General features: G+C 40.6%; 1 protein-coding gene across 1 annotated transcript in view; it reads right to left on the minus strand.

Annotated features, from left to right (window-relative positions):
* Window positions 1-14,670, minus strand: part of RAD50 (RAD50 double strand break repair protein) — a 549,855-nt gene that overhangs the window by 380,794 nt on the left and 154,391 nt on the right. The window contains exons 6-8 of the mRNA XM_082256750.1: window positions 10,236-10,440; window positions 1,535-1,663; window positions 1,205-1,370 (exon numbers count right to left, since the gene is read on the minus strand). Of these exons, the coding sequence (XP_082112876.1) occupies window positions 1,205-1,370; window positions 1,535-1,663; window positions 10,236-10,440 (500 nt within the window). The remainder of the gene's footprint in view (window positions 1-1,204; window positions 1,371-1,534; window positions 1,664-10,235; window positions 10,441-14,670) is intronic.

A 14,670-nucleotide genomic window follows, 5' to 3' on the forward strand; every position in this document is an offset into this window, starting at 1 on the left:
TGCCATCTTTGTCCCATTGTAGACATTTCCTTTCATTTCCTGTCCCATAGCCAAACATTCCTGCAAATATAGGGATTTTCTTGGGGACCCCCAGGTCACCAAAACTAGTGTCCCCATTGGAAGATTTCCTCTCTATTACTTTTTTGGGGACAAACCAAAATTTGGGATTTTTTTTTACTTTCACTTTCAATGATAATGGTAAACAGGACAAATAGAGAGGGTGAATCTTCCTAACTGAGGCCCAGACAGCAATGAAAACTTACAGGTGTTCTAATCCCTCTCCACTCTATCCAAAAGTAAAAAAAAAAAGTTTTTCCTTTAGTTATACTTTACGTTTCCTAAAACTTATGGAAAGCACATACTGTGCCATTTTGGGAAGATGCCTCCTAATTCCTCATAGTCCACAAATCACATGGCCAGCAGCGCAGGCCAAAATATTAACGCCCCCTTCACACAACTTTCTGAAGACGCCAAGTACGGTGAAAGGTACGTCGGAGCGGGGGATTTATCACTTCCAGGTCCCATGTGACTTCTCATCAGGCCTACCATTGAGAGCGAGGTGTAAACTGCGCATCAGCGCTGGACTGACAGGTCCATCTGCACATGCTGTATACATCTAGTGCCGGGACACAGGCACGAATACATGTGAGTGCAACTTTTTTATGCATTTGTTTTTAAGTATTAAATAAACATACTACACTATGAAGTTCTTCTCTGTGTCTCCTGTGGAGTATTTTCCTACATTTTAGATGGATCCTGAGGGATTTCTGGAGTGGAGTGGCGGTTATCTGAAGAACAATTTGGTTTTTCAATAGCGGAACACTTTCTGCAAAAAGGGGTCAAACACCTCTGGTGAGTTGCCATCTATCTTTTGAGCACTCGAGGTGAAGAAATCAGAAGACACATTTATTTAGAAGTACCCATTTTGGTGTGGGGAATTGTCACATTAGACTTTTTCATATTGATTTGCATTGTATCATTACCTTATATGTTTTTTACCAATTGATTTTACGCTATCACTGTATTCTATGTAAGGCTATGACCTAACACTGAGCGCCCTTTTTCCTTTATACTTGGTTTTGGATTTCCCCTTCACACAATGTCTTCAACTGTAGGACATTAATGATGAAGTAGATGCATTAGATTTCAATATTCTATATTTCAACTGATTCATAAATTCTGAAAGAAACGTGCAGCAAATTACCTTGCTGGACCAGCAGTTCCCCCTTTTCTCGGTTCAGTCTCTGGCAGTCTTTAACTACTCGGTCCAGCTCACGCTGGTTATCATTGAGCTTCCTTTCCTTGTCTCTTACAGTCTTCTGATGGTTGTGGTACATCTCGTTAAGCTCTTCATCTGTCCCCTGAAAAATCTGAAAACAAATCAACCAAAAATGATATATCAAAAAATATAAAATGCATATTTGCTAGTCGTAACACGCACGCTAATAAAGGTAAACTTATCCATGACCCTAGGAATAATAATGATTGTATGTACTTTGTCAATATATATTTTTCAAACACATTTTTGACAAACCTTCTCTATTTTATCTTCTAAATCCTGATTGTCCTTTTCCATGTTCTTTTTTCTGCTTTCCAAAGCTTTTATATCATTATCCAGCTTCATTACTTTAGAAAGGTTTTTCTGAATTTCCGCCAACCGACTCTATAATCAAACAATAGTTTACTAAAAAAAAAATGACAAACTTTACAATGATCATAATAAATTACAAAATCAGTTTAAAAGAAAACAAAACTGATGTTACTTTCAAAACTGTAAGTAGGTTTAATATAAAGCAGTAATGCTAAGAAATACTGATTTGTTTTCACTGGCAGGAGCCATAAATGGATTTCTACTCTGCATGATTATAGCCAATAAATGGAGAACACAAACTGCTTTATTGTGCGGTCCTTAAATGACTCAAAAGAGAAGTTTGGGAATTAAAAAAAAAAAAAAAAATTATAAAGGATGCTACATTTGTCCCCTGCCGGCTCTACCGAGAGGGAAGTGACCAAACACTGCTGATCGCTAGGTTCTCCCCCTCTGCTCTGGACAGAGAGCCGTGACTGTCAGTGAGCGGCCCTCTGCTCTGCCCCTCCAGCACCCACTGGAGCACTGGGCTGTGGAGAGGGTGGGAAGGGCTGGCTCATTCACTCCCAACTGCCTTTTTAGGTATAAGTTAAAGTATTTAGATAAAGGATGGAATTTACCTTATTAGGCAGGTTGAAGGTGGTTTGGGAAATTGCCAATGTTGTGTTATTTTCTCAGCAACGTATAGTGTTTTAGAGATCATCAACAGGGAGTTTCAGTAATCCATCTTCGGATCAGGAGGGTAATGAAGATTATACACAATTGGTAAAAACACATCTTGGTAGTATTGGACCAGTTTCAGGCCTCCCCAAAACATGAGTATAAGATCCTCTAGTCCCTTGCGATACCTAGAGTATACCAAGGAGTCTCTAAAGGAGAAGTGGTACTTTCGTAGGGAAGTCCAGTACAGCCTATGTATTAGAAACAATTGTATGAGTGTCAAGTAGGGAGATATGGAAAGTTGAGGCAATCTCTGCTGGGCTTTAAGCCATAACTCATCCTCTAATGATCCTATATCCCTTATTCACTAATTATATTATATATACCGTAACTATAATGCATAGAATGCATTAAGGTAAAAAACGTTCATCCTTTACAACTACTATAAACTTGCAAACAGAAGACCAAGTTGCTGCTTTGCAAATCTAGGAAACCGATATCTGATGCTAAAAAGCCCACAGAGCACGAACGGATCTGGTAGAATGTGCTCTGACAGGATGTACTGAATGGAATGCAAACCCATGGTATGTATGTGAGCCACTCAGGCTGCTAGGAGGTGTAGTCCTGTGCCTGCTGCTGTGAGTGCTGGCTGGGATGGAGCCCGCCCACGCTTCAGACAATAACAGATAAAAGCAGAAGATCCCAGAAACTCATTATGTAAGCTCCAGTGAGCGGAGTGAAACAAGTTGGGGGCATGGTCTGGCAAGGGTCCAGCCTGAGACTGCCACTTGTCTACACACAGCAGGTCTTGTTCTGATGTGAGGGTCCCGGGATTTTCTGTGGAATCCAATATTTTAAACTTTAGGCTAGAATGATGAAATGCCTAATCCACCTAGATTGCATAGGGTGGAAGGAAAAAATCACCTTCAGAAGACAGGAGACCTTAGACCTCAAGAAAACATTATCCCTGTGTAATGCTAGGAAGGACTCTTACAGGATAAGGCTGCTAACTTACCTAGTAGTGGTGATAACAAGAAAGGCAACCTTAGGAGTGAGGGTAGACAAAGGGATATCCCTGATAGGTTCAAAGGATATTTTTTGCAAAGCAAACAGAATCAGGCTGAGATCTCATGGGGCTATTATGGAACGCACTGGGGAAAGGATTTGAGTCACACTGTATTAATCCTTTCTTCAAAGAATAAGAGGCAAGAAGCCTTTTGAAAAAAAAAATGGCTAGGGCCAAAAATTGACCTTCAAAAGTGTACGTTACCCTAAATGTTTTTTCCTATCTGTGTTGTCCCATGTGTATTTTAGAAGTCATAGTCTGTGATTTTTCTGTACTTCTTCCATCTTAAATACCTGGCTGTTCCTGCCAGTCACCTTTCTTCCTTGCTCTAAACTGACCACACAAAACAAAGAAACTGATCTGTGTTAGTTTTCATCCTTTAGTGTATCATGGCGCTCTACTAGTATAGGTGGGTGGTAATGGGGATATGTGGAGAGGGGTGTAGTAGGCTCCAATCTGTGGTGGAGATGGCAACATTCAGCGGCTGCCAGCTGGAGCAAGGAGGGGCTCTGGAGAACAGAAAGCAGGAGAGAGTGGCACCAGCTTAGTGTTGCATTAGGTTAAATAAATAAACAAATTACATAGTAACTCACTTATAGACAAGGGCAAATCGGTGTAGTAAAAGTTCATCTGTTTCCATCTGGATGGGTGCAGTGCCGGGTGGAAGCGGAGTGTAAGCATTCCGGTGGGGAGGCTGGTTGTTGGCAGCTGTGTTTCGCAGGTTGGCGGCGGTGGAGGACCCGCGATCGTGTTCTGAATTCCTGCTTCCGGCCCGATTACGTCACATCTGGATAGATGAGAGAACAGGAGGTGCGTGCATTCAGAGCATCCGTGCTTATTCGTCAGGCTATACAGAGGCCATCTTTAGGCAGAAAATATATACCCTGTTAAGTGGACAGGTGTCAGGACGGGGTCGGGCCCAGAAAGCAGGCCGGGATACAATTAAAAAATGAGATGGCATCAGTCTTTGTATTCCGGATGAAACAAAAAGATGCAAATGTCCTAAAATATGGCAAATGAGGTAGGTAGAGACTATATTTGTTCTATATTTTTTCTCTCTTCATCCATATACACATACAGCTGCAAGAAAAAGTATGTGAACCCTTTGGAATGATATGATTTCTGCACAAATTGGTCTTAAAATGTGATCTGATCATCATCTAAGTCACAATAGACAATCACAGTTTGCTTAAACTAATAACACACAAAGAATGAAATGTTGCCATGTTTTTATTGAACACACCATGTAAACATTCACAGTGCAGGTGGAAAAAGTATTTGAACCCTTGGATTTAATAACTAGTTGTCGTGGAAATTAATAGGGCTTGGAGCACAGAAACCCGCTTAATGCGCGGAAGATTAATACGCACCAAACATTATTAATAGCTTGTACTGAAAAGTACAATTGTACCGCTGTTTTGCATAAGGATTTTCCAAGCGCTCGGCGACAAAAAATGGAACAGACACGCTGGGTAATTTCGATGCCATCTGCCAGGTCTCTCTCTTGGTATGTATGTGTGTGTGTGGATAAGAGCAAGTGTTTGTGTGTAAGAGTTTCTGTGTGTCTGCATGGATGAATGGCTGTGTGAACTTGTGTGTGTGTGTGTGTGTGTGTGTAAGAGTGTGTGAGCCTTCCTGTGTCTTCTGTGTCCCTCTCAGGGCAGGGCTTGGTTTATTTACAGCAAGTGAAAAAAGGGAGTGCCTTCAAGACCACCAATCACAGAACATGTATACATTAAAAAAACACAATAGAAACTGTGGAGTACATGCCCATGAATGGACACGAGTGAACAAAGGGCTCAACTGCCACAAGGAGCACATGGCTTTTCATTGTTCATTCATGTCAAATCATAAACATGGATCCATTACCTGTTAGTGGGTCTTCATCAAACATGATTCATATATAAAGCATATTTGATAGTGACCATTCTATTTGTTCCAGTTGATGAGGTTTTATCTGCATAAGATAATAGCAGCAGCCCCTCAGTCACATTGATTGAATGTGACTAAAAGGTGCCATCTATTAATCTTGGTAAAATGATAAGAATTTCCATATCACAAACATATCTCAGCAGTACAGGGCCCCGAACTGCGGATGTAGATCTGTGCGATGGACTCTCTTTGCTACTAGTATTGTGCCATCTCATCCGATGGAAGGTTTTCACTAACAAGTTTTTCCTGCAATGACAGTTAAAGCGATAATCACTGTAAATAGCGATTATCGGTAAAACTCGACACTGGGAGACATTATGACTATTTAACTAAAGAAATGTCCACAATTCCATTTTTCACAACACTAGTTGAACCTCCTTTGGCAGCAATAACTTCAACCAAACATTTCCTGTAGTTGCAGATCAGATGTGCACAATGGTCAGGAGTAATTCTTGACCATTCCTCTTTACAGAACTGTTTCAGTTCAGCAATATTCTTGGGATGTCTGGTGTGAATCGCTTTCTTGAGGTCATGCCACATCATCTCAATCGGGTTGAGGTCAGGACTCTGACTGGGCCACTTCAGAAGGCGTATTTTCTTCTGTTTAAGCCATTCTGTTGTTGATATACCTATATGCATTGGGTCATTGTCCTGTTGCAACACCCATCTTCTGTTGGCCTTAAGTTCTCCTGCAAAATGTCTTGATAAACTTAGGAATACATTTTTCCTTCGATGATAGCAATCCGTCCAGGCCCTGACGCAGCAAAGCAGCCCCAAACCATGATGCCCCCACCACCATACTTCACAGTTGGGATGAGGTTTTGATGTTGGTGTGCTGTGCCTCTTTTTCGCCTCACATAGTGTTTCTTCCAAACAACTCAACTTTGGTTTCATCTGTGCACAGAATATTTTGCCAGTACTGCTGTGGAACATCCAGGTGCTCTTGTGCAAACTGTAAACATGCAGCAATGTTTTGTTTGGACAGCAGTGGCTTCCTCTGGGGTATCCTCCAATGAAATCTATTCTTGTTTAATGTTTTACGTATTGTAGATTCGCTAACAGGGATGTTAGCATTTGCCAGTGACTTTTGTAAGTCTTTAGTTGATACTCTAGGATTCTTCTTCACCCCATTGAGCAGTCTGTGCTGTGCTCTTGCAGTCATCTTTACAGGACGGCCACTCCTAGGGAAAGTAGCAGCAGTGCTGAACTTTCTCCATTCATAGACAATTTGTCTTACCGTGGACTGATGAACAGCAAGGCTTTTGGAGATACTTTTATAACCCTTTCCAGCTTTATGCAAGTCAACAATTCTTAATCGTAGGTCTTCTGAGAGCTCTTTTGTGCGAGGCATCATTCACATCAGGCAATACTTCTTGTGAAAAGCAAACCCAGGACTGGTGTGTGTTTTTTATAGGGCAGGGCAGCTGTAACCAACACCTCCAATCTCATCTCATTGATTGGACTCCAGTTGGCTGACATCTCACTCCAATTAGCTCTTGGAGATGTCTTTAGTCTAGGGGTTCACATACTTTTTCCACCTGCACAGTGAATGTTTACATGGTGTGTTCAATAAAAACATGGCAACATTTCATTCTTTCTGTGTTATTAGTTTAAGCAGACTGTGATTGTCTATTGTTGTGACTTAGATGATGATCAGATCACATTTTATGACCAATTTGTGCAGAAATCTATATCATTCCAAAGGGTTCACATACTTTTTCTTTCAGCTTTATATATCTATTTACTCCTCTTTTATTTTGATTTTCTCTTACTTTCATCATTTAAATTTTTATTTTTTGGACTTTCCATTTCCCAATTGTGCTTTTCTTTGGTGTTGCTCTCTCTTCCCACCTCATTTGCCATATTTTAGGACATTTGTTTCTTTTTGTTTCATCTGGAATACAAAGACTGATGCTATCTCATTTTTTAATTGTATCCCGGCCTGCTTTCTGGGCCCTGTCCCGTTCTGACACCTGTCCACTTAACAGGGTATATATTCCCTGACTAAAGATGGCCCCTGTACAGCCTGACGAAGGAGCAAGGATGCTCTGAATGCACGCACCTCCTGTTCTCTCATCTAAATGGATGGGACGTCATCAGGTCGGAAGCAGGAATTCAGAACACGGCCGCGAGTCCTCCACCGCCTCTGTCCTGCGGGACACAGCTGCCAACAACCAGCCTCCCCACCGGAACGCTTACACTCTGCTTCCACCCGGCGCTGCACCAATCCAGATGGAAACAGATGAACCCTTACTACACCGATTTACCCTCATCTATAAGTGAGTTACTATGTAATTTATTTATTTATTAAACCTAATGCTACACTAAGCTGGCGCCACTCTCTACTGCTTTCAGTTTTCATCCTTTGGCCATTTAGAAGTACATGACACTTTGTAGACATGCAGCATAACTGTATTAGGAGATTTTTCAGCCCCCACACCTGCCAAAGTTGCTGACTTTGCACGAGGAGTAGTAAACTTTACGATAAGTTGATTTCCTAGTCTTTAGGAGTACTCAATAGGCCCCTGTATCTTGAGACCCGAACCTTCAACAGTAAAGCCATTAAAGCCAGCAGTGGAGAAGCAGGATGGTAAACTGGTCCTTTGGGTTGAAGATGCAGATGATCTGGCAGGGCCTACAGAGAGAGTCTGCCAGTTCGGTGCAATGCGCACCACTGGAGCACCTTCATCTCGATCCTTTTGAGAAGATGAGGAAGAAGCTTCCGCGGAAGCAAGGCATTAAGCAGACTAAACTAAACTCATGCAGTAAGCAGAGTTTACTGTGAAGGCCTTATAATCTATTCCTGGCAATAAATTAGCCCAATTTGTTATTAAACCTAAAAGCCAGAAGTTCCATGTCTGGCGACCCCCGCCCCCTTCCTTTGACATTAAAGTGGAACTAAACTGCATCTGAGCACCACAAAGCAAAAATGCTATTTAATTCATTTTTAATATAAAACAGGATAAAATCCACGCTAGGTCAAGTAGAAAGAGCGAAAAGGTGAGCAGCCACTTAACACACAACTATGATACCAGCTGTAAAAAATTAATGTAAATAAGCGGCACTAAATCCAAATAGTGCAATCATGAATATTCATATGGTAAATAATGTGGCATGAAAACAATTAAACCTGCAGTAAATAAAATATGAAATATAAAAATATATCATTAAAACAATGTAAAAAAATCAATGATATAAAAGTGATATAATGAAATAGGTGCCATATCCAACATTAGGTGACCTTAAAAAAAAAAAAAAAAAAAGTCCTTTTTAATAATAAACAAGTGTCCAAAAAGTGCAAAAAGGCGTATAAATGAATTTGATGAAATCCACCACCAAGCACCAACACTTAGCAATGCTTCTTACCAGATCACATATCTGACGTTCGGCCTGCCCCTGGGAAGACGTCACAGACAACGAAACGCATCAGCTTTGGCTGTTACTGAAGACATCACGGTTGTTTAGCTGTTACTCAGAGCGTTCCTTTCTCATGAGCTGACAGACTGCTGGTTTTGACTTGTTTGTGCCGGTTTACAACTTATTGAAGGTACTTCTTAAATATTTAAAATTAATTAAATGTTTTAAATAAAAGGACTTAAACGTTAACAAGTTTCACTATGGTTATTAATTTATTTTATTCCCGATCTATTCGGAGATGCTGCTGAGGAGCCACCGTCTATATCGGATGCCGGGTTGCTTTGTGCTTTTAAGACCATTATAATTTATGGTCCACGCTATCTGGTAAGAAGCGTATGCTGTGTTGGTGCTTGGTGGTGGATTTCATCAATCAACGTTATTTATACACCTTTTTGCACTTTTTGGGCACTCTTGTTTATTATTGAAAAGCACTTTTTAATTGAAAGGACTTTAAGGTTACCCAACACTGGTTTGTACACCTACTTCATTATATCACTTTTATATGAATGATTATTTTACATTGTTTTAATGATATATTTTGCTCATATTTTATTTGCTGCATGTTTAATTGTTTTCATGCCACGTTATTTACCATATGATTATTCATGATTGCACTATTTGGATATAACGCATTAATTTATTTTTAATATTCAAAGCCAACTCATCCATGTCTCTATGCTTTATTTTGCGGAGAAATCACAAAATAGGGTACAGGCCTAGGAATGGAGACCGGAGCTTATCAGGAAGGGGAGGAAGATCCTGAACAGGGCTAAATCCACGATTAGGCCCTGATACTCCCTCCAGGTGAAATCACCCAGATATTCGACCATGGGGATGACCTGAGGGGAAAGCTAAGCGAGAACAGGGGCAAGAATATTGGTGTGGACCCATGATGCAATGGACAAACCAAAGAGAAATGCAACAATTTGGTAAAGTTGTGTGGCTGCAGTAAATTGCAGGTAGCATTAATGTGCTGGAAAGATGGGGATGTGCAACTAAGCATACTTTATGTGCAGAGTCCAGGAAATCTCACAGGTGAAGGGAAGCAACGGCCAAGGCTGAGTGGATTCCATACAGATTGTTTGAATCTGAAAGAATCTATTAAGAGTGTGTAGATCTAGTATTGAGGGAGAATGTCACCTTTTGCCTTGGGAACAGCTATAACTAGAAACTCTGAAATCTTTCCTGTTCCAGGAAAGTGGCTATGACCTCCTTCAAAAAGAAGTTGCTTGAGATCTGTGGATCACAGGTGCAACTTGTCCACACTGAGGTAAAACGTTTCAGTTAATAAGCTGGAGGAACTGGCAAAGGCAAAATTGACAGCTGCTGCTGAGAAAACCACGAGAAGAAGCATGCTGTCGGGGAAGGGCTCTTGCAACTATGCCACGTGTTACACCTTAATGATGGTAGTAAAATGTAATGTGGTCTAAAAGGTGGAGTTAGACTTTAAAATTATACCTGAAGATCCTGTCATGAAGGCCTTTTTCAGGTACTTACTAAAGTGACAATTGTGTCTGGGATCCTGAGCTGCAACACTGTCCCTCATTTTATCATTCTATTATTATGACTTACTTTGAGTGGTTCAAGCTGGTTATCAATAGACTTCACATTCTCTTTAGAGGCTGCTAGCTGGGCCTCTTTACTCCGAAGCTGGTCTTGGATTTCTCTTGCTTTCTCTTTATTCTGTTTTAGATACTTCAGCTCTGCTTGACATTCTTTCACCCGTTGGCCTTGCTTCTGCCTCACCTGACGCAAAGTTTCTAAGGCTTTAATATACCTTTATAGACAAGAAAATCAACTTATTAAAAGTAAATACTAACAGTCATACAAGAACGATTTTACCATTTAAACCCCAGTGACTAGTGAATTTGTTCCTTGTGCCTTGTTTACCCATTTAATTTTTACTTGTCAGAAAACCCCATCACTGTTGCTGCAACCATTATCTGAAGGCAAGCCAACTCCTAACTCCACCAACAAAGCACCTCTGAGGCTACTAGTATTTATAGCATGTCTGTGTTTTCCTGTGCTATGCAGAATTGCTTTGCATGGATATTTGGGGCCAGGGTCTATCATGAGTAAGGAGTCATTTTTCTGCCCTACTTTTTGTAATTTTTCTGTGCTGTATAGGTAAACAATTACAATTGGGATTTGATCAGGGGTTTTGCATCCCCTTTATTCCATCAGATGAGCCTACTATGTCTGCTAATTTAAAATCTGCTCTACAGTTTGAATCAGTAGTAGCTGACAAAACTGAGATAGAATTGGACTTAGGTCTGCCTCCCTAACACCTTTTGTGGGTTTCCTCACTTGGTGTGGTAATCTGTCAACCTCCCGGGGTTAAATTAGCTTCTGTCCTTGTTTAAATTCGCAAGGGACTCTGGGACACTCCAACTTTAATCTTTTTTGGAGCTATCTTGTTTTTGCATTTGCATACTTCTAATGAGCAGTATCATTTGTGGGTGTCTAATGTGGGCTATGAAACATATATCAGATACACATCATAATGTCCTTCTCACACTCTAATAGTCATTCTTGTTGATAAATGGAGGAAATGCTGAACTCACAGATGGAGTGTTTACATGGATGCATTCGGCTCCTATAGCTTTGGCATTTTCTTTCACGGTGACTGGCCTCAAGGGCCCAACTCCATTTGTTGTATAATTAGATCTAAGAGCACTTTTTGAACATTTACTCATTCTCCCAGGGTCTATGATGTTTTGCATTTCATTTCCTAAATTGAGATTATATAACCATATCTCTTCTTCGACATCTATGATTAAGCCAACTATACCCTGCTTTGTTTTGTTGATTTGTTATGTACAGAACTACAGTCAGGCCAATAAATTTTGGGACATTGACACAATTCTATTCTTTTGGCTCTATACACCACCACAATGGATTTGAAATGAAACAAACAAGATGTGCTTTAACTGCAGACTTTCAGCTTTAATTTAAAGGGTATTTACATCCAAATCAGGTGAAAGGTGTAGAATTTACAACAGTTTGTATATGTGCCTCCCACTTTTTAAGGGACAGTAAGTAATGGGACAATTGGCTGCTCAGCTGTTCCATGGCCAGGTGTGTGTTATTCCCTCATTATCCCATTTACCAGGAGCAGATAAAAGGTCCAGAGTTAATTTCAAGTGTGCTATTTTCATTTGGAATCTGTTGTTGTCAACTCTCCATATGAGATCCAAAGAGCTGTCACCCTGAATCCGATTGAGCATGCATTTCACTTGCTGAAGACAAAACTGAAGGGAAAATGCCCCAACAACAAACAGGAACTGAAGACAGTTACAGTAGATGCCTGGCACAGCATGGATGAAACCCAGCGTCTGGTGATGTCTATGCGTTCCAGACTTCAGGCTGTAATTGACTGCAAGGGATTTGCAACCAAGCATTAGAAAGTGAAAGTTTGATTTATGATTGTTAATCTGTCCCATTACTTTTGGTCCCTTAAAAAGTGGGAGGCACATATACAAACTGTTTTAATTCCTACACCGTTCACCTGATTTGGATGTAAATACCCTCAAATTAAAGCTGAAAGTCTGCAGTTAAAGCACATCTTGTTTGTTTCATTTCAAATCCATTGTGGTGGTGTATAGAGCCAAAAAGATTAGAATTGTATCAATGTCCCAATATTTATGGACCTGACTGTATGTTCTATATTATACACCTAACCACAGAGAATGTTGACCGGATTGGTTACACTGTTGTACACTTAAACTTGTATTTGACTGTTTCTCAATAAAGCTTTACATTTTTCGGGAAAAAAAAAAAAATTATATATCATCATTCGTGGATAAAATCCATAAAATAACAAGCAAGTGATGTAAAATGATAACACAAATATAGTCTGTGAACAAATTGAAATAAAAAGTCCCCAATCACCAGTGCACAAAATATAAAAGGACAATCCGTGAGCTGTAATTCACAAAGCGGTTAGTTGGATGTTTCACCTTCACTCGTGTAACCCCCCACAAGGTGTGTTCCCATCTCATGGAGTGTGACCTCGCGATTACGCTTGGTCAATGACAGCATAAAATATTCCAGCAGGGAAAGGGTGGGTAAACCCCTCCAATGCTCTGACTCCCAATCTGGCTTTAATGAGTACACCAGCTCTTATGCATGGGGAAAAGAAAACATATACCCATGGTGCAAGTGCCGTTGATAAAAACATATCTTTATTAAAAAATAAGGTAGTAAAAAATAAATAAATAAGGTAGAACACTCACATTTGCCAAGTGCTGAAGTGCACCAGACTATCCAAGCCAAATATAAAGATCACAGGCACACCGACAGAGAAGCTTAATGGGACGCTCGCTGTTAAGTCCAGATATCAGCGTTCCTCTCACTGCTACACGATCTGATCCCTGACACAACCTTGGCTTCTCCCCTACACGTGACGACACAGGGACTAACGTGTCTTCCTCAGGGTTATAACACATTGCTGTTAGAGCCTTTTCTTATTGCAGGGACATTGGTATTATCAGAGAAAAAATTGCAGAATAGGCGAGTTTAACTGCCTCTCTGCACGCTCTCCACCTTTGTTCTCCCTGTTGTGTTTTTTTGGTGCTTGGGTGTCTTTAGTTGACTGTTTGGTTTCAGGTGTAGCTAATTCAATTGCTGATTTGTCCTCTTGTTCAAAATGCGACCACTTCTCCTCTTTGGCTTCAATGGCTGTGGGTCTTCCTTGTCGAACGTTTTTTTTGTGGACTCTGGTTTCTGTCTCCTGTGAGTCCCCGTTCGTGCCTCCCCTCCCAGAACTCTTGGATAACCTGCTGGAAAATTTGGCATGAATGGGTCCCTTCACTTAGCAATGAGCTCTCCCTTTCCTCCCCACGGAACAGGCGCCTGGCTCTTTTCTCCTACCTCATTTACCTGCAAGATAAAGTTGTGGCTGGTTTGATGGTGGGTACCGGTCTGTCTGCTGTATTGTTTTGGTTCAGACTATTCAGCTGCGAGGACATCTCCTGGGGGTTTTTTTTGGAGGGTTTTGAAGGGTTGGAAAGATTGAGTCGCTTCCCTGATTCTCAGTACCGGTTTTCTGTGCACATTTTAAATCAACATCCTCTTCATTTTGCCCTCTGTCTATTTCTGCATTTAGGGCCCTCTTGTTTCGAGTTGCCTTTTCTTGGGCATTCTTTGGCACATTTAGGATAAGTGCACTTGTTGCGGAGGACAAATGCTCAGTTAGTGGTAACTCGGCAGAGGATGTGCTGTTCACAGAATCCTTTGTTTTGATCCCATTGCATTCTTCTGAAAATGACAGGTCGTCAAAAGGAAAGCATATTATTTTGAATGCGTATGCCCCCTCAATTTGCCTGGTGTATTTGGCATCTACCTTTTCCTTTCCCAGCTGGTCTTACCTCTATCTGATATTTCCTACGTACTCTTTCTGCATTGCCGCAGCCATTGCTGCCCAGATGATATGGCATTTAGGTAGATGGTAATTATTTCATTTTTTGCTCTATGCTTGTGCCCACCTTTTGTTCTGATTTCAGGTTCCTCCCCAGCATCTTGGATCAACGTTGACTTCTTTGATTATTGGGCCTCTTGCAGTGCCAAATTTTGACACTGTGGGAAGAACTTTGGATTTTCCTTTGTGGTTGGCAGAATTTGCTGTCGCAGTTTTCGTGGCCTCAGCTCCCTGTTGGTATTACCTGAGCTGTTACACAGATAATTTGTTTCAGGTTCCTTCATTCTTCTCATTCATGTATGGAGTAACAATGTAAAGTATTAACAGACTGTATATTTTCCAACTTCTTCATTAACCACTTAAGCCCCAGCCCTATTTCGGGGACACTTTTTGTTTACAAGTTAAAATCAGTATTTTTCCTAGAAAACTACTTAGAACCCCCAAACATTATATATATTTTTTTAGCAAAGACTCTGGAGAATAAAATGTCGGTCATTACAATATTTTTTGTCACGCGGTATTTGCGCACCGGTCTTTAAAACGCCATTTTTTTTAAAAATCATATTTTACTGCATTTAAAAAATACTA

This window comes from Pelophylax lessonae (genome assembly GCF_965119305.1).
Source record: "Pelophylax lessonae genome assembly, chromosome: 4".
Taxonomy (NCBI): Eukaryota; Metazoa; Chordata; class Amphibia; order Anura; family Ranidae; genus Pelophylax; species Pelophylax lessonae.